We start from the raw sequence: 20673 nt of genomic DNA on the forward strand, positions 1-20673 counted from the left end.
TCAGTGTTCAGGAGGAGCGGCGTTCGTCTCTCACCGTCGTCATGGCCTCGATATCGGAGTGGTACGCAGGGAAGAACGTGCTGATCACCGGAGCCACGGGCTTCATGGGGAAGGTGCTGGTGGAGAAGCTGCTGCGCTCCTGTCCCGACGTCAACGCCCTCTACATCCTCGTCCGGCCCAAAGCCGGTCAGTCCATGTCCGAGCGCGTGCAGGACATGATGAAGTGTAAGGTGAGAGCTCTCGGTGTGACTATTGTCTAATTGCTATTAATTTTTTATTAATATATACATTTTTACTATTTGAGTATCAATTAAAATTACTGATATGATTGTTTATATATATATATATATATATATATATATATATATATATATATATATATTAATCAATTGATTTATAAGATATATTAATATTATAATAAGTACACACAGAATAATAAATTACTGTAGTACTGCATTTATAACTATTATTAAAATAATAGTAGAGGGAGTGGTAATAGTACTAATAATAATACAAGATAATAATAAATTGAAAAATAATGTTAAGTTATAATTAAATGAAAGATATTGAATACTTAATAACTATAATAAAAATTACTTAATGAAAATATCATACAAAATACAAAAGCTATTGTATTACATGTATCTCTCAGTGGTTAAAATAGTAATATAGTAATAATGCAACTAATAAAACATATAAAAATAATATATTCATAATAATTGTAATTATCATGTTGTTTTCATTATGATGTCTGTTAAATAAAAATATTAAAATAATAATAATAATGATTACAATAGTTTTTTTGCATCTCAACTGTAAACTTACAGTAGTAATATTTAAAAGAAACACATTTTAAAGTCTTAATTTTCTTGATGATAGTGACTTCATAAAGTGCTTTTTATTACAATTTTGCAAAGATAAGACGTATGGTGATTTCAGGTTCTATTAACAGAGCAGCTCTTCTTCATCATCTGTGAGGATCATAGTGGATCATAGACATTTGTAACCTTTCTAGAGCATTGTGCTTTTCTTCTTTTCCTGCTCTTCAGGTTTTTGAGACCGAAGCCTGACGCCTGTGTTGTGTCTTTGTCATTGGATATGTCGGTCTTTGTGATTGGATGACATCTGATCTGATCGTGTCCAAACTTCAGTTAACCGCGTGTTTATGCTTAAATAGTTAGTTCCACGGAACGTGCAGAACGCATCAGCTTTTGCTCGCAGGCCGCATCAGGGTTTATCACAACTGTAATCTGAACTTGATTCTCTGAAACCTGCAGCAGAAGTTCATGTTCTGCGTTCCCTCGGGCGACAGTGGAAAATGCTCTTTGATTGTTGCCATGGAAACCCCACCACAAATGCCATCCACATGAGTTATGATGAGTATTTCCATACGCGTCTGTAGGTGCGGCTTCATTACTGATGGAGCGGCGCTGGAGTCTTTCTTTATGTGAGGCTGATGAGTCACATCCGCAGTAACAGAGAGTCAGCTTACTCACATCCACTACTTTTCACCAAAGAAACACGTGTGTGTGTGTGTGTGTGTGTGTGTGTGTGTGTGTGTGTGTGTGTGTCATTGTGTGTGTGTGTGTGTGTGTGTGTGCGCCAAATATAAATATTACCACTTATATTTAGTATATGGTATCATCAAAATAATATAACTATATTAAATATATAATTATAATAAATATTATTATTTACCAGTTATATTTGAAATATATTAATATGCATAAATAAAACAAATATATTAAATATTCATATATATTGTTGGTATTCAACAGCAACATGCTGGTAAAACTTTAGCAAATATATATTTGCACTTTTTTTCTTTTTTTTATTTACATTTTTATTTTACAGTTGAAATGAAAGTGTTTTAGTTTAAAAACGTTCATCTATTCAGTCAAATTAGTTCATGTAGTGTGCTTTATTGGTTTGTTTAGATCAGTGTAGTTGATTTAATGTGAGTAATGCTGCTGAGCTGCCTGTAATCTTTGCTGGGTTTCAGTTTGCTGGTGTTTCAGTGGTTTATCTGGTCTGTGCCGGACTGATGTGAGATCTGGACTCGAGCCAGAATGAAGCTCAGCTGTTATGAGATGCAGATCAGTATTATGGGTCATTATGGGTCAGTTAGATCCTGTCCGCACTGCGCAAACTCTCTGACCTCTGATAGTGTCCTCAAACATGAATGTGTGTGTGTGTGTGTGTGTGTGTGTGTGTGTGTAGGTTGTATATGTAAGGAATTCTCAGCGCTCACACAGGCAGATTGTGTGTGTGTGTGTGTGTTTGGAGAAGGAAAATGTAATGTGGGAAGCCATTCATTTTCAAACAAACACGTCCATTGTTTTGTCATTTAAAAAGCCTTTCAACAGATTCTTAAATAATTAAAGAGACAAGCTTTATATAACTTTTATAACTTTCAGTTTATAAAATTATTGTATAGGGAAATGAAAAATAAATGATCGTGGTAAAAAAAAATAAAAAAAAAAAAAAATAATAATATGTATGATGTATACACGGCAAAAAATGAGAAGTTGACCTAACTTAAAATGTCAAGGCAACTTGCTGCACATCTTTTGAGGGGTTCTTCACTCAAGCCAGGTCTCTGAGTAGGGTCATGTCTCTTTTGTGTTCAGCTAACACACTTTATCATCTTGAATGTTGATATCATTTTTTCTTGGAAGATGTTTTCTTTACACAGAGTTGGGTGAATTCCAAACTGCTTTTTCCTGTTTAAATGAGTTTTCTCAAAGTTGGCAAAACTAGCAAAAATCTGCTGAAGCTGGTTGCATTAAAATTTTTACTTTTTTTTTTTTTTTTAAACAGTTTGTCTTTGACTAGTCAGGACAACATTTGGGGTAATTTTGGTGGTATGACAAGGTCTTTTATGATTTTTTAAATTTTTTTAAAAAGAGTTATTTGTTTTTTGCAAATGAACCCTTCATATATAATAAAACAATAATAGGGCAGCAGAGTACTAGCAATCTTCAAAAACCAACTCAAAACTCATCTTTTTCGCTTACACTTGACCCAACATTGATAGCACTCTCTTCTTCTCCTGCTCCTTCCTATCCTTGTTTAAAAAAAAAATACTGGCATGAATCATTTTTAATTAGTCATAATCTTGTACTGATATGGGATATTTTATTATTGTTATTTTCTGTCTTTCTTTTAATTGAACTGTGGCAGGGATCCTGATCCACCTTCATTATGTCCGTTCCCTCCTTCGGTGTCTCCAGTCCACTGCTCTTCTGCTCTCTGCTGTGTGTGTGTGTGTGTGTGTGTGTGTGTGTGTGTGTGTTTATCATTGACCCAAGGCCACGGCGGTGCAGGAACTGAAGGAGTATTGTCTCTCTCTCTCTCTCTTTCTCTGACACACAATGGGGTTTTTTGTGCCAGAAGGCCCGGTGGAGACTGGCACAGAGCGACCGCCGTCCCACAATGCACTGTTTGCTCTTTCCAACACGGAGAGAGCGAATGTTTACAGCGCTTGGCCTCGTTGAACCCCTGACCTCAATACAGTGAACCTGTGCCGTCCTTCATCCGCGTGTCACTTCCTTTCTCATACAGTACAGCTTTAATCGATGAGTTTGAACTGTTTCCAAGCAGGTCAGCAGTCACTATTATAAAGACTATATTTTATATAAACTTACATTAAAATGTAGCCTATTATTAATTACTTAATAATTAATTCATCCTAAATTTTGATAATAATCAAGGAAGATATCACTGCGCCTGCTGCGGTCGTGGTACTTCCTTGATTATTTTATAGTTCCTAATAATATCAGCCTAGAAAAATGCTAATTTTCCGATGGTCTTAGTACACGATATAACTACAGAACAGTTACGTTTTAAATAGGAAAAATATCGAAACTCTTTGGTCATTTGGTCAGATGCTTCTGGTCTAATCGGATTCAGTGATCTATGCTAAGCTATGCTAAGCTATGCTAAAAGTGCTAGCGCCAGACCCAGAGATCGGCTGAATGGATTTAAACTCTACTTATTAACTCTGGAGGAATTGGAAAATGAGCCTATTTTCAAAAAAAATGAAATGTAAACGTAGTTTAATCACGATGTAAAGTGCCCTCTGCAGGTATTCGTTATGATACATAATGTACTTGTTGGAACGTAAGTTAGTTATGTTCACATTACGTATAGCCACATTACACTATGCATTTTAACAGTCAATAAAACCATCTAATGCTTTTGATATTTTATTTGAGCCAATTGTTATTATAGCCTCATCATTAGTTTCCTATATAAAAAGGCTTTTTTTACCTAGACCTGTTTGTGAACCAAAAAATATCAAATTACTCCGTTGTCAAAATAATCAGTAGATTATTTGTTAAGGCAGTAGTCATTAGTTTCAGCCCTATATTGTTTAAAATGTTTAAAATACAACTGCATTGTTCAGGTCAACCATATATTGATGACAACAATGAGTAATAACTTTGCCATAGTATCCTTTCATGTTTTACTCACTGCTGTAATTTGTGGAATTATCGTTTATTTTATAGTTTTATTTCTTCATTAGTTTTTTCTTAGCTTTTATTAAGTTTAACTTTTCGTATTTTCGATGTGTGCTTTTGCAGTTTTTCATCAATTAAATCAGTTTAATAGTTCAGTTTTATTTTTCCAATTTTAGTGCTTGAAGTTTTTCACCTAGCGTTTCTATTTATTCATTTTTTTGTAGTTTTATTTCAGTAAACATTTGAGTGCTTTTGAGTAGTTGTAGTTTTGAGAGCAGTGATAGTGCTGGTGTGTGTGTCTGTGTCTGTGTCTGTGTGTGTGTCTGTGTCTGTGTGTGTGTGTGTGTCTGTGTGTCTGTGTGTGTGTGTGTGTGTGTGTGTCTGTGTGTGTGTGTGTGTCTGTGTGTGTGTGTGTGTGTGTGTGTGTGTGTGTGTGTCTGTGTGTGTGTGTGTGTGTGTGTGTGTGTGTGTGTGTGTGTGTGTGTTCGCTCTGGCAGCGCTGCAGCAGCATATGGAGCTTCGTCCTATGCCAGCATGTGGGTGTGTTTTGTGTTTTGTTACCCGGTGACACAAACCACGGCAGAAGTTTGGCTAAAATGTCTGCGCTCATTTCCTTCTGTTTACTGCATTTCTGCAAGCCGCTCTAGCACCTCACGTTCCTGCTCTCTGACACGAGGTTCTCCTTCTAGTTATGTGTGTCTTGACCTTTTAACTGCTGCTCTCTCCAGCATGGACTGAACTCTTTAAATCTTTGTGTTGGGGGGTGTCTGTCTGTGTGTGTTGGTGTGTGTGTGTGTGTGTTTGTGTGTGTGTGTGTGTGTGTGTGTGTGTGTGGTTAGCTAGACCGCTAGCATGGCCCATATGCTGTCTGATCTGTCCAGTAATCTGTGTTAATGGCCGTTAGGAACAGACTTATGTGTTCAGATGATATCATTAAGGCTTTATTCCTGTAATATTTGCATGTTTAAGTGTGTGGGAAATGCACCCCTGGTGGTTTTTCATATTAAAATGATGCACTTTCATTTGCATTTGAAAATCCTCTGGTTTCAAAAGACAAGATAGTTGCTTTATCGGTGTACGCAAAATTATTATCAAGTTATTTCTTGTTATGGTTTCTGAATGGGGTTTATGTGCTCTCTAAATTTCTTTTGATTATTAATTTGCAATGGAAATTGTTTCATTAATAATTGTGTTGTTGTTTTATTATACTGCTTATTTGCTATTAGTTTTTATATTTTGAATTTGCTTGTATTCAGTTTATATTTAGATTATTTCTGTTTGTTTAATTCAATTTTAGTTTGCCAAGCAACATTTATTTTATTTGTGTAAATGACATTTATTTGATTGATAATTTGCTTTTATATTTTTTGTTTTTAATAAATTACTTTAAATTCTATAAATTACCATAAATTCTTTTTGTAAATTCTACATTTTATTATTTAAATAACACTTAAATAAGTGTTTTATCTAAACACTTAGAAAAATATATGTGTAATATATCTAGCAAAAATATATTTTTAAATTATTAATATATACATTTACATTCTTGTGTACTTTAGAATTCAAAAATGTTAAGTATAGGTGGAAGAGGTCTGGGACATTTTGAGATTTCCCAGTAACTGTGTAGGAAAGTGTTTCTGTTGAAACAGGAGTGAATGTGTACTGTACATATCTCACACCTTTGGCAACATCTTGAATAAATGAGCACATTGCGAAAGCAAATAAAATGATCTGTGTCTCAACATGCAAGCAGACTTCAAAACACAGCAATTCCTGGGAAAAAGTCAGGAAGAACTGGATTGTAACATGTTTCACAAGGCCTTGGATGTGGTGTTTAAACGGTTCAGTTTATTTGCATGCTGAGCGTGGATTGAAGCGTATTTGCGTGCTGATTTCTGATTGGTCGACTGGAACTCAAAACATCCTCCTTTTGTGTGTGTGTGTGAAAAATTTTATTTTTGCATTTTAAAATAAAATGTATTGATTGAGGGGGTTTTGACTAAAGTTTAAGATTTTTTTTTCAATTTGTATTTTAAATGTTTATTGGTTTTGAAAAATCAATATTTTAATTTATTTGACTTGTTTTTCAATAATGTGTTTAATGTAATAATTTTTTTGTGTGTGAATGAATATTATTTGTTTAATGATTGGTATTTTATTATTAATATTTTTTTAAATATAAATATATAAATTCAGCTTATTTTACTATTTATTAAAATATTTTGGTTCAACTTAAAGCAGTTTTGTCATGGCATTTACTACTTATTTAAAAGAAAATTAAGGTTTTCGAATGAATACAGTATTTGTTAAATTTGTTTATATCTAGCATGATGTATGAGTAACTAAGAGAATGTATTATTGCATTTTGCTTCGTTTGAAAATGAAAGTAGCTCTGATGTCTTGTTTACGTCTCAGACCTCAGTATAATTCTGATGGCACGCAAGCGCTGTTTTCTTTTAGTAATGCAAATCTCTCTTGGATAAACATGCATTGAAAAGCGTGACTGGACCGAGAGGCTCAACAGCTGTCAGCATCTGTCCGGCCCTCGGCAGGTGCCTGCTGCTGGGGTTACAGGGGGTCACATGTTACGTCCAGGACTGATTCTGATTGGCTGCGGCTTTAGGAATGTGCCACTGCCAGACCCTAGGAATTGTGGGTAACATAAGTCAGCACATGTGTGTCAGAGGACGGCAGTGCCTGCAAATCCTCTTTTGATATCAGATTACAGAAATCACAGCAGATTCATCAGCTATGTAGCGCTTCAAACATGTCAAGCTGAATGCCTGTGCGTTTGGATATGGTCAAGAAATATCTTATTTATTCACTCTGCAGTTTTCTCCATTACATAAACGCTGAAGTCTGTGACATAATATGATGAGATTTGTCATTTGCATCTTGCACTTTGGCTAACGGAAAATTACATAATGTCTCTGGAAGAATAAATTCTCCCATAAACCTGTACGGACCGCATTTTACCACAAAATAAATTATATGACAAATTGTATTTGATAAAAATAGTATGAAAATGATGCCTGGATTTAGAACCATGCATTTTAAGGTTACTTTAGGGACAATTAATTCTTTAGTACGTTTACTACCCAAATTCCTGTTTTGTTTGTTTATTTATTTATTTATTTGATTTTTTTGTCAGTGATGATTCTCATTATGCTTTTGAATATTACGAAATATTTTGAAATATTATATTAATATTTCAGAGTATTTCATTATTCACGCACATTTGTGATGTTCATTCCCAATTTTATTTTATTTCCCCCTTATTTATTCTAGTTATTCTTAATGGTGGTATTCAATAGGTTTTCAAATAATACACCATTTTTTTAAATAATTTTTTTTTATTTTATTCTAATTATTTTCTGTGGTGCTTTTCTTTTTTTTTTAAATAATTCACTATTCGTAGTAGTATTAATTTTTTATGTATTTTTTTAGTTTTGTTTGAAATAAATTGTTAACTGTATTTACTACCCAAATTCCTATTTTTGCTATGTTTGTTTATTTTTTCTCGATTTTGATTCTCATTAGGTTTCCAAATAATTCTGTGTTTGTTTCAGTTAGATCAGCGTAACAGTGCTGCCTTCATGCGTGAACATTTCCGAGAGTGTGAAGAATGATAATTGTCATGTTTTGTGCGTCGCTGAGTGTTTGTCTGTGTGTGTTTCGCAGCTGTTTGACCGCGTGCGTGAAGATAATCCTGACTTTCATCAGAAGATCATCCCCATCAGCAGCGAGCTCATGCAGCCCGGCCTGGCCATCAGTCCAGAGGATGTACAAACACTCACTTCCTGTATTAACATCGTCTTCCACTGCGCCGCCACCATCCGCTTCGACGAGCCCCTGAAGTGAGTGATGTTTGACCACGTTCACTAAACACACAATCAGAGATGTTTCTGAAGGATCACCTGACACTGAAGACTGGAGTAATGATGCTGAAAATTCAGCTTTGATCACAGAAATAAATTACAGCTCAACAGACATTTACACAGAAAACAGATGTTTTAAATTATAATGTTATTTCGCATTTTGTACTGTATTTTCAATCAAATAAATGCAGCCCTAGTGAGCAGAGATTTCACAAAGCATTACTAAACCTTACAGAACACAATTTTTTAAACATTAATGTATGGTGGAACTTGAAAGCCATAGCTACACTTGAAAAGGATGTGTGAGAATAACAAGAATAAGAAAGGTAAAACACACACACACACACACACACACACACACACAGTACTTCTGCTGTGTCATGAGTCTCTGGCCGAGGAGCAGATGTTCTCTCTGCTGGAGGAACGAGGGATTCATTAGTGAACCGCTGACTCTGGAGCAGGAGCAAGTGAAGGAACGGACACACACACACACACACACACACACACACACACACACACATCTGTTCACACTGACCTCTTGCTTCATTGTCTTAAGGAAAATAAAAACAGCATCAATGTCCTAATGTGTGAGAATTCCATCCTCTCGCTCTTAGCAGCATCACAGACCAGTATCAGTAATTGATTGTATATTTCAAAAAACTACTTTTTAAATTTGAAAACATTTTTAACCGTAGTATTTTTGTTATAATATTTGGAAGTAATTTTATTCAAGTTTCAAGTTTATTTGTATAGCGCTTTTTACAATGTCTATTGTTCCAAAGCAGCTTCACAAAAGCAAAAGCAGCTTCACAAAAGCATTGTGTATTTATTATTATTATTATTTTTATATATTATTTTATATATATATATATATATATATATATATATATATATATATATATATATATATATATATATATATATATATATATATTTTTTTTTCCATTCTATAAAATTAAATATATTTTTATTTCTGTTTTTTGATTATTTTATTTATTTAGTTTCATGAAATATGAAATGAGAAATGCTGCCTTGGCAACTAACTGAAATAAATGTCTCTCTTGTCTCTGTCTATATATAAGGTTATATTTTAAGTGAACCTAAATACCCTGTAACAGACTTTATTTTAATAATTTGTTTAATTGTGTTCATTTTTATGGTCACTATAGTACTGTACTGAGAGATAATGATTTGTTTTTTTATTTCATCACTTTTTTTATTTATATATATATTTTTTTTTTTTTTTAAATCTATATATTTTTGGTCTTTGACAAATTATAATAATGTATAACTTGTTACTTTTTCCAGTCATTACAGTTCTGTGCTGTTAGATGTATTTTTATTATCTATTTAATTTAATCAAATTAATTTAATTATTTATTGTGTTTTCTGGTCTACATTGCCGGATATTGCATCTATGATTTCCTGCATTATTTAACTGTTGCAGGCCGTGCTGACCCCGATGCAGAGCGTCTGTGATGTGTAGTAATGTGTGTGTTTGGTGTGTCTGCGCAGGCATGCTCTGCAGCTGAACGTCATCGCCACGCAGCAGCTCCTCTCTCTGGCGCAGCAGATGCAGCAACTGCAGGCCTTCATCCACATCTCCACCGCCTACGCCAACTGCAACCGCAGACACATCGACGAGGTCATCTACCCTCCTCCGGTCGAGCCCAAGAAGCTCATTGACTCTCTGGAGTGAGTGCACTGTATCATCATCACCTCAAACACACTTACTGAATCTACCCGGAAACCACAGCCAGAAGCTCATGTTACCTGATGGAGCTGTAGTAAGAGAGGAGTGTAGTCGGTATCAGACTTCAGCTAACGCTTCTGAACAGAATTCTGGTATGCTGGAAAATACTGGGGAAAAAATCACAATTCTCTCCTAGCTTGTGAAATGTGTTCTTGGCAACAAGCTGAATTAACTAAAAAAAAACAACGTTTCAAATTAATGTTTTTTTCCTAATAGTAATTGGATATACATTTGTAAAATGAATAGGCAGGTGTATATTTATATGTAGAAAGTCCCAAAAACTAAAGCTAATATTATTAAATTTATCCCAATATTACAATATTTCAGAATACTTGGTTTTTGTTACATTTTTCTATTTGGTATATTGCTGTACTTGTTAGGTGTATTATTTATTTAAATGTGTTGTTTTGTTATTTATTTGTAATCTATATTTAATTATTTTAATCATTTTTATTACTTCAGTTAATTTATTAACATAAATGGCCTTTTCTACTCCCTACAGTGCTCTAATTTTAGATGTAGTATTTATTTATTTATTTAAAAAAATACATGATTTTAATATTTTTATTCATACGTTTTTTTTCCCTCTAACCTTTTCCACAAACCCATGTTTGGAAACAGTGGTTTTATGTCACTGGTCATTGCATGTCTGATTTTCCACGTTGTTTGACTTTGTCAAGACATGTTGCATCAGGATGTTTCGTCTGACACACTGTGCCGACCCTGAAGCAGAGCAGCGATTTATCTGTGTGTGTGTGTGTGTGTGTGTGTGTGTGTGTGTAGGTGGATGGATGAGAGTATTGTCCGTGACATCACGCCGCGTCTGATCGGTGACCGGCCGAACACTTACACCTACACCAAAGCGCTCGCCGAGTGTGTGGTGCAGCAGGAGAGCGGCAAGCTCAACATCGGCATCATTCGGCCGTCCATCGTAGGAGCCAGCTGGCAGGAGCCCTTCCCCGTGAGTGACGCTTCCTCTTCAAACAGGCCTCGCTCGAACCAGTGATGAGCAGCCCAGAGGATTTAGGTTCAAACTTGAACTAATGGCATAAAAATAACTAAATCTAAGACATTAATCAAAAATTAACTATTCAAAAATGACTAACTAAAACTGTAACTAAGAAGTAAATCAAATCTATTGGTTACACTTGATTTTTAATGCCCACCTTAAACATTCTATTAACTTTAAGCAGCTACATGTCAGAGTAGACTTCAAAATAAAGAGCTGGAAGATATTAATAAAGATATTAAGCAGACAGGCTACTAATACTCTAATGACTGCTAGTTGACATGTAGTTGCAAAGTTACTGTTAGTAGAATGTTTATAGTGGACTATCAAAAAAATTGTTAGTCTAAATCTAAAGTAAAAAATAAATGGAATTAAATAAAAACTATGTAGACATTTGAAATGAGTTATTACAAGATGTTTGCATGTTTTATTTCAGATTGACGCAAAGGCAAACTTTTTGTGTAGTTTATTTTGAAATACTAAAGGAACTAAAACTATAATATATCTCACATGCACAGGCACATTTAAAAATATTTTTAGTAAAACTTTTAACTGAAATTAAAATTAAAACAAAAAGTATACATTTTATTATGAAATATAATAAAATATTATCAAGAACTTTAATAATATCTCAGTTGTATTAATTTAACATGGTTTGGACTCATTTGGCATTTTTGCTGCTAATCATTAATGTAGATTTTAGTTGTTTGTGGTCAATAACCTATTCTGAATCTTTAGGCCACATATGCATTTGTTTTATAGCAACGGCATATGTCTGTTGTGTATAACCCTGTGAGATACACAGCAATGCTAAACCAAAATGCCCTTTTTCTGTATTTTACAGGGTTGGATAGACAACTTTAATGGACCGAGTGGTGTTTTCATTGCTGTAAGTATCACTTCATGCTGTGCTACAGTAGATCTGAAGGTTTAACACTTCCTGAACCCCACAGAGAGCAATCTTAACCCTACAACACTGCTTTAAGTGATTGTGTAAGATCTCTAAATGAACAACATGGTCAAAACTTTGCTGATAAACCTGTTGCACAGAAACCATATGACTGATAAATAACTTCCATTTTTAGCTGGTGCTTCTTGTATTTTTGTTTGTATCAAATAAGCATCAGAATAACTGTAGTCATATTTCCAAACAAACACTTACTGGACTGAAGCAGCTCAACATTACTTGACTCATGTCATTTTTTAAAAAATCAGTGCATTTCAGATCTGATCATCAGGATCCTTTGAGACGTGTTTGATTACAGAAGTTATAAGTAACGTTTATTTCTTCATCTCTCAATCATGTTTAGGTCATTTCCGTCTCATCTTATTAAGACAAATTATAAAAAATACAGAGTGAGCACTGATACTCGTATCATTATATGTCAGTATCTGCTATACTGTTATAAATCTTACATTACTAGCATCAGAATCTCATATAAATATCCGCATCTGCACCAAATGGTAATTTTTTTAATAAATGTGAACGTTTTTTGCTTCATATTTCAGAATCATAAAAGCCTGATGGATCTGTTATGATTTATATATTTTCTTCAGACTGCTCTATTTCAAATTGTGATGAATTAATTTCTGATTAATGTTTCATTAAGACTAAAGCTTGTCATTTAGTGCTGATTTAATGTGAAATCAAATGGCTGTTTAAGACCTCACTCTCTGTCCTGGCACAACTGAAAGCGATGAAAACAGACTAATTAGTCTGCATTTCCTGAAGTCATAAAGCAGTTTCGTCCTTCTAAACGCGTGTGCGGTGAAGCTCGCAGCCAGACAGGAGCATATGGTGCGCTTGGCGTCCTCTCTGAAGAAGCGTGTGTTTTGTGTGTCCCGGTGCAGGCTGGGAAGGGCATCCTGCGCACCATGAGAGCGAGTAATGACGCGGTGGCCGATCTGATTCCCGTAGATGTCGTGATCAACCTGACGCTGGCTGCCGGCTGGTACACCGCGGTGCACAGGTCAGCTTCACCTGTCTGATTTGCTTATGAGAGAGCCGCAGGTGATTAAACGGAGAACATTAGCTTGAAGAATCCCTCTGCTGATAGATTTGCACGAGGGAGAAACGTGCGGCTGTTCTCGCGGCACGCTGTAATATCCTTGTTTTGTGTTTTCCTTTCAGACCAAAAACTGCGCTCGTGTACAACTGCACAACCGGAGGCATTAACCCTTTCCACTGGGGAGAGATCGGTGCGTAGCGCGCTTTCTTATCCTGTGTGTGTGAGTTACGGCCACTGCAGACTCTAGACCGGGGCTCAATGGGTCCAGTGTCCTGCAGAGTTTCAAACACACCTGAAGCAGCTAATCAGGGTCTTTCTAGATATACTTGACACTTCCAGGCAGGTGTGTTGAGGCGAGTTGAAGCTAAACAAGCTAGACAAACTTCAGGATCAAGTTTGATGACCTCTGATCTAGACTCTATACTACAGTGAAAGAAATGCAGTTCTTTGTTGCATATCACATGGGATGTAATGCAGTGAAAAGGATTTCTGTGGTTCCTCATTTCAAGGTGCAACAAGTTAAGGGCATACAAAGACAATTATTGGAAAAAATTAAGAATAAGGTACAGTAGAGAGAGAAAATAAACGTAGAAAATACATATAATTATAGAATTTCTGGTGCTGTGAGATTTCCATATTTCCACAAACCGTTTTCTCCAAATGTATGTAATAAATGAGTAATGTTGTTGGTGGAGGTGTTAGTGAGGCCAGCAGGGGGTGCTCACATGATAGTGACGGGACTCTATACAGTCAAAGAGCTTTGTCTTTCAGATGAGACGTTAAACTAAGGTCCTAGCCTAATTTCCCTCCACTGGTCCTTATCAAACATGGCCTCCCAGTAATCCCCATCCACTCCTCTTCACCTGTAGCTGGATGATTGTAAAATGACTGTAAAAGTAAAGTGCTATATAAACACCTCATTCATTCATAAACATTTCAAATAGTGTCATGGTTGGTATTGTATTACATGATTAAATCCAGTCTTAATAAAAATAAATAAAATCACACATAATTACCAAGAAATGTAAGTAACCTAACTAATTACTAAGAGGCAAAACGCAAAATTGTGAAGTTGATAAACTGAATAAATTAAAATCGTTTTACTTTATTTATAACATTAGTATTTTTATATTATACAATCCAATCTGAAAAACATAAAATAGCATTCAGTATGCAAATAATGTTTGAAACTTTATTGCTGTCACTCCTTAACACTCCTTTAAAAGAAAAATCACAGTAAATCATAATTGCATAAATAGTGTACATGCCATTCTTATTAGAAAAGACTAAATATTTTATAAAATATGCAGTATGTATGTAATGTATGTATGCATGTAATGCTAAATGTTTGAAAGACTCACATTGTCAGTGTGTTGTGTGTTTAATTTCAAGCGTGCAGAGTGGTGTCAAAAATAAATCATAATTGCATAACTGCAGCTTCATTTGCATTGCAAAGTAGCTCAAGTCAAACGCACGAGTAGTTGTTTTGCATTTGTAATAAAACCTAATAATAAGCAAAAAAAGCACAGTTAGTAACATTTCTGGTTTATTCGTCACACTGAAAGAGGATTGAGTGCATTGCATTGTGGGTTGCAGTGCTCTGGTTGCATACTGCACACTTCAGCAGATGCATGATACTATGTTTCAAAAATAGCTCCGAGTGCATGACTAGGATCACACTGTACTGTACTGTATGTGCGCTGTGTGTCGCTGCCCGAGGCGAGATCACTGGTGAGAGCAGCTGAAGCGTTTCCATGGTAACAGCAGCATCCAGGCTTTACCATGAGCAACATCTGGCTGCCAGCATCACCATGCCAGGAGCAGATCTTCCTCTTCCTGTTAGCACTTCCCAGATTCATGCTGCAGTACCAGTGGCTTAGTTATCATATTATAAACAGTGCCCTTTGCTTTCCAGAGCATCACGTGATGTCAACGTTTAAGAGGAATCCTCTGGAACAGGCTTTCCGTCGGCCGAACGCCAACATCACCTCCAATTACCTGATCAACCAGTACTGGATCCTCGTCAGTCACAAGTTCCCTGCGCTCATCTACGACCTGTTCCTCCGACTGTCAGGACAGAAACCACAGTGAGAACCACCTTAAGACTCATAAAGCATATACTTACATGATCTGTTCTGTTCTGATAAAATAACACACTAACACACACACACACATATGCATAAAATATAAATATATGAATGTAATATATATATATATATTAATATATAATTTTTAATTCTATTTATTTTATAATAGAATAGAAATGAAAAATATGAAATATTAAAATATTTATTTGCAAAAACACATACCTCATAGATAAGTTTTTTACAATTTCTAGAAATGTATTCATTGCACGTTCTGATTAATCTATGATATACATTATATGGCATTAAATTATATTGCTTTATATTATTGAAATAAAATGTCTGCAGAGATAAACGACATGTAGTTTTAACAAAATATATATATATATATTTTTTAATTGTGCTTTCACACGAAAAAGGCCATTTCTATGTTTAGGAATGTTATTATATTATGTTATCATATGACCTCAGAAGACCTTTGGTAATGCAAATATATTTTAAAAACTATTGTTAATTTTTATATTGTATTTTACAATTTAAGCTATTTATTTATTCATTTTAAAAAATTTACAATTATTTTGAGTAAGCAAAAAAAAAGCTTATATATAGACTAGTCAAGCTTTCATCAAAGTTGTCCTAAAATGAAAGAGCTTTCTTGTCTTAGGACAAATTTTTCACTTAAATTATTGCATCATGTTGATAATTTATATTATGTATAATAATATAGATAATTATATAGATTATATAATATAGATTCTAGATAATTATATTATATTTATATAATTATTAATATCACTTTAAACATTATAATATACGGAAAAAACAACTTTATAAGAAGTAGTGTAATTATGTTTGTGTAATCTGTGTTCATTCAGAATGATGCGTATTTTCAACCGTCTGCACAAAGCCATCGGTCTGCTGGAGTACTTCAGCAGTCAGGACTGGGAGTGGAACTCAGACAACATGAACATGCTGATGAGTCAGCTGAGCGCCGACGACAGGAAGGTACGGACACACACACACACAAACACACACCTCCGAACCAGTCAGTGTGAGGGCTAAACTGTGTTCAACTCATCCTCGTGATATTTCAGACCTTCAACTTTGACGTCCGGCAGCTGAACTGGCCCGAGTACATCGAGAATTACTGCATCGGCACCAAGAAGTACGTTCTGAACGAAGACATGTCCGACATTCCCGCCGCCAGACAGCACCTGAGGAAGTACGTCCATCTGATAACACCTTCTCAGTTAGAATTAATTAACAAACTATTTTGTTTTGTTAATATTTGAGATGTTTATTGTCTCTTTTGATGGATATATTACATTATAGAAATGAAATTAGTAAATTAGATAAAATGGCATGTTTGGACAGAATACAGAAAAAGCATTATAAATTTATTTTTAGATATGTGTTTATTTTACTTTTAATAGATTTAATGCTTTCTTGGTGATTAAAAATACTTTTTATCGTATATTACATTATATTATGCTGTTTTTTATTTTCTATTGTTTTATAGTTTTATTTTGTACTATTTTGTTTCTGTAAAAACATTAATATAATTAATAATATTTTTGTCTAAATAACAAAACATACTATTTTTTAATTTCTATTTTTTTCTACAGAAATGTTCTCTTTCTATAAGAAAATGTAATATAATATAATTAACAATAGTTTATATATATGTATATCTATCTGCATTGTAAAAAAAGGTCTTCTGAGGTGAGGAGTTTTACATGAGGGAGAATAAATAGTGGCGCTGTGGCCTATGAACACACTCCATCCTCCATAGAGACAAGGAAGATTAATTGAACGCACCTTGAGTTTGCAAGCTGATAGTCAGTAAGAGTGTTTGGTGCGTCATTGAATTATTGATCCTCGTTCACAGGCTGAGAAACATCCGATACACATTCAACACGGTGCTGCTGGTGTTCATCTGGCGCGTCTTCATCGCTCGCTCTCAGATGGCCAGGAACATCTGGTACTTTGTCGTGAGCTTGTGCTTCAAGTTCCTGTCCTACTTCAGGGCTTCCAGCACTCTGACCCAATGACCGGTGTGACAGGAAGTGTGTGTCTCCGTCCTCCGAGCACTTCCTCTTCCAGAGGTGTCTTCAGCCACACACACACACACACACACACACATACAGACAGATGATTCTTTAGCTTTCCTCAACGGCCGCTCGTTCCGCCTGACTCCTCCATGTGCTGTTTTTAAAGATGTCCTCTTTTATAACGACTGTCCTTAATACCGATTATATATGCAACCACATTTTACAGTGTTTCTCCTTAACATTCTCATCGCCATCCAACATCTGGAGACGTTGCCTTTGTGTCTTCTGATGATTTTAGCCTTCTCGACTACAGACAGTGTTTCGGAGCAATGGATCTACCGCTCAAAGCTTTGCTGTTTTCAGCATTTCTCTCTGTGAGTGTGTTTGTCTTCTGGCGGTTTGTTTATGTCCTGTTTCTTCTAATAACGTAATCCAGCCGGAAAAATATCGTACCGTGTGGTACTAAAGCCTACAAGAACATAGTCTCGCGTTTTCACTGCATTTTATTTGGTGTTTTGTCTTATATCTTGTTTTTTCGTTTGCTGCGTATGGAGGGAAAGGCCATTGAACTGCAACAGATCTGATGCATTTCTAACCTCACGCCTTTTTTTCACAAAAAAAATGCTTGCTCAACTACACATCTACCAGTTTACACACAAACACCATAGATCAAAAGAAAAAAAAGTCTGTTAATGGAAAAAAAATAGCCTATTTTTAAGTCTAAAATAATTCCTTAATGTGTTTAGTTTAAGTTTGTTGTGAAAATTAAAGATAATTACCCCCTTCCAAATTTAATGCATTTTAATGCATGTAGAATTATTCTAAAGAGCAATTCTCATTACTGTAATACAGTATTTTACAGTGTTACTGTAAAAATAAATACTGTAATATTATTACATTAAATATTATTTGTATCGAAGAATTATAAAATATATATTCAATAATACAATATTAAATATAATAATTTTTATGACATTTTTTAGTATTGATTAATAAATAAAAATATAAAAAATAAGACTTTTTACTCTTATTTTGATTTATGGCATACAGGGCATCTTTGTGTTAATTTTTCTGTTTGTATGACAGAACATGTTGAGTTTAGCGTCAGACTCTGTTAGATGAGGATATTTTTGTCTGTAGACAGACATAAGATGGTTTCATCGGTCTGTAAATATTCTAGATATATAAATATATTCCTTTTCAGATGATATACATACCAAAAATGTACAAATGTATATTTGCGAGGGTGAATCAAACGGCTGGTTAAGAACATCTTGTTTCCGGAAATGACTGAGGGCTTCCCATATTTTTTGAAGAAAATCGAAAAAAAAAGTGAAGAAAAAAAGCATCTAGTCTCCATTTCAATGTTGTTTTATTATGTGTATTAACCACTGTTTAAAGTGCTCTGAATCTAGAGACGTAAAGGGACTTTTAAATTCAAGAGGGAAACGTCCTTAAGAGCTTTTAGTCCTGGACTTGGGTAGTTTCTATGCAGCACAACCTGTGCTTCTTTCTTCTAGATACATTACTTTTCTAGTTTAGCGTTTGCTTTTTCACCTTTCTGAAGCACTTGTATTTACATTTGCTTGTCAGATGAACCAAAACGAGTGTATTTCTAACATTTTATGAATCTCCTACGGTCGAATAGAAACTTGACGGCTAATATTTCGTACGGTTTTACAGCATCGCGATCAATCGACACTATCTGAGGATCTCATGAGCATTCATTTTTCTACACTGCCCCCTGGTGGTCTATTGCCAAACTGTATTTTTAGATCACCGTTTCTAAGACATTTCTGCCTTCCGTCGTCCGTCTTTTGTATGTCGCACACAGTATTCATGTTCCTGAGTATCCACACGTCTTCCTCAGCTCGTTTAGCAGTAGTGGAGTGATTACTTTAGATGATTTGAGATGTTTCTTCTCTTGCACGTTACGAGTCTCTGTAGAGATAGCACACGCACACTAAAATCTTCTCTTAGAGCATTCCAGACATGAAAAACACAGCCATTTTTCTACTAGAATCGAACACCTTGATGTCTTAACAACGGCAACCCTTCGTTTCGAGCCAAGCTGAGCTTTCAACTGAAGCTTCTACTGCCAACGTGATCTTTACAATCTCAATCGTTTGAGCTCTGCCACTGATGTTTGTACAGATGAGGTGTTAGAGCTGTATTGGGTTTGCAGTAAAAAAAAAAAAAGAAAAAGTTTTTTAACTGAAAAGTCCCCTACTGAAAATGTTTCTTTTTTCCCCCCTGTGTAACACGTGCATGTTTGCTTTTTACATACGGGGTTTTCACAGCAGTGAAGTAGTGGCTGACATGGACGATACCTTCCTCTTCCTCACATTTGTCTCCATGTTGTGCTGTCAGACGTTGTTCGGTCAAGGTCCTTGAATGGAAAACTGTACTTTGATAAAGTTGTGTGCTTGACCGTTTGTTGCAAAAGAGTTCATGAGAAAATAAACTAAAATGACTTCCAAGATCCTGTATGTCTTCATCTTTTGTTTCAGCTGACTGTGAAGCAGTATGAAAATGAAATAATATTATTTACCTAAATTGGTTTTACATTGTAATGTTTCAGGTCAGTTTATACCTTTGTGAGTTTTAAAAAATACAGCTAAGAATGTCCTTCTTGAAATTGTGTGAGACCTGGAAGATTTCCACTTATATTTCCATTTAAAAAAATCATCATTTTGACCTGCAAATTATATATATATATATATATATATATATATATATATATATATATATATGTGTGTGTGTGTGTGTGTGTGTGTGTGTGTGTGTGTGTGTGTGTGTATATATATATATATATATATATATATATATATATATATATATATATATATACACACACACACACGCTATTTATAAGATATATAGTCTTCCTCTTTCTGGAAAACTGAATAATTATTGACTGTACAATAAATTCAAGTTCTTCTGAAGCACATATGTTGTGAAGGAGGTGGTTTGAGTTTGTTAATTTTAAAAATGTTGTTAGTTTTTAATAAACAACTTCCGGTTGAAAAAAACAAAACAAAACACTTGTCAAACCATCACTGGGGCCTTTGAGGTGTGAACTCGTGTTGATGGCAGCTGTGCAAGACCCGAGTTCAGCCATTTAGATTATATGAGCTTTTTGTATTTAGCCTAATGAACTTAACTAATGAACATCTGTAAGAATAGAAAGTCTATGGTTTAAAGTAAACCTTCACTCCTTCGTCTGAATGTTTCTAACAGGATGTTTGTGATGATTGACACGTCGCCAAATGTCTTGAGAGATCTGGAAAGGAAGTATTTGTGCTTATTGATCTAACACCCGCCGTCGCTCTCTCTTTATTTATTAGAGCTACGTTATCAGCAACACAGTCGAAAATAAAGAAACCGTATGAACCGGAATGAAACGTGTTCTGCAATTTTACCTAC

At 34.9% G+C, this 20673-nt stretch overlaps 1 protein-coding gene across 1 annotated transcript in view; it reads left to right on the forward strand.

Annotated features, from left to right (window-relative positions):
* The window catches only part of LOC122349142 (fatty acyl-CoA reductase 1-like), a 19743-nt gene extending 16 nt beyond the window's left edge, over positions 1 to 19727 (forward strand). Inside the window, exons 1-11 of the mRNA XM_043245088.1 lie at positions 1 to 230; positions 8145 to 8320; positions 9857 to 10036; positions 10878 to 11055; positions 11948 to 11992; positions 12955 to 13073; positions 13235 to 13302; positions 15028 to 15199; positions 16072 to 16201; positions 16291 to 16418; positions 17085 to 19727. The exon at positions 1 to 230 is cut by the window's left edge and continues 16 nt beyond it. Of these exons, the coding sequence (XP_043101023.1) occupies positions 42 to 230; positions 8145 to 8320; positions 9857 to 10036; positions 10878 to 11055; positions 11948 to 11992; positions 12955 to 13073; positions 13235 to 13302; positions 15028 to 15199; positions 16072 to 16201; positions 16291 to 16418; positions 17085 to 17247 (1548 nt within the window). The 5' untranslated portion in view covers positions 1 to 41 and the 3' untranslated portion in view covers positions 17248 to 19727. The remainder of the gene's footprint in view (positions 231 to 8144; positions 8321 to 9856; positions 10037 to 10877; positions 11056 to 11947; positions 11993 to 12954; positions 13074 to 13234; positions 13303 to 15027; positions 15200 to 16071; positions 16202 to 16290; positions 16419 to 17084) is intronic.
* The last annotated feature ends 946 nt before the right edge of the window (positions 19728 to 20673 follow it).

Source organism: Puntigrus tetrazona, chromosome 7 (genome assembly GCF_018831695.1).
Source record: "Puntigrus tetrazona isolate hp1 chromosome 7, ASM1883169v1, whole genome shotgun sequence".
Classification (NCBI taxonomy): Eukaryota; Metazoa; Chordata; class Actinopteri; order Cypriniformes; family Cyprinidae; genus Puntigrus; species Puntigrus tetrazona.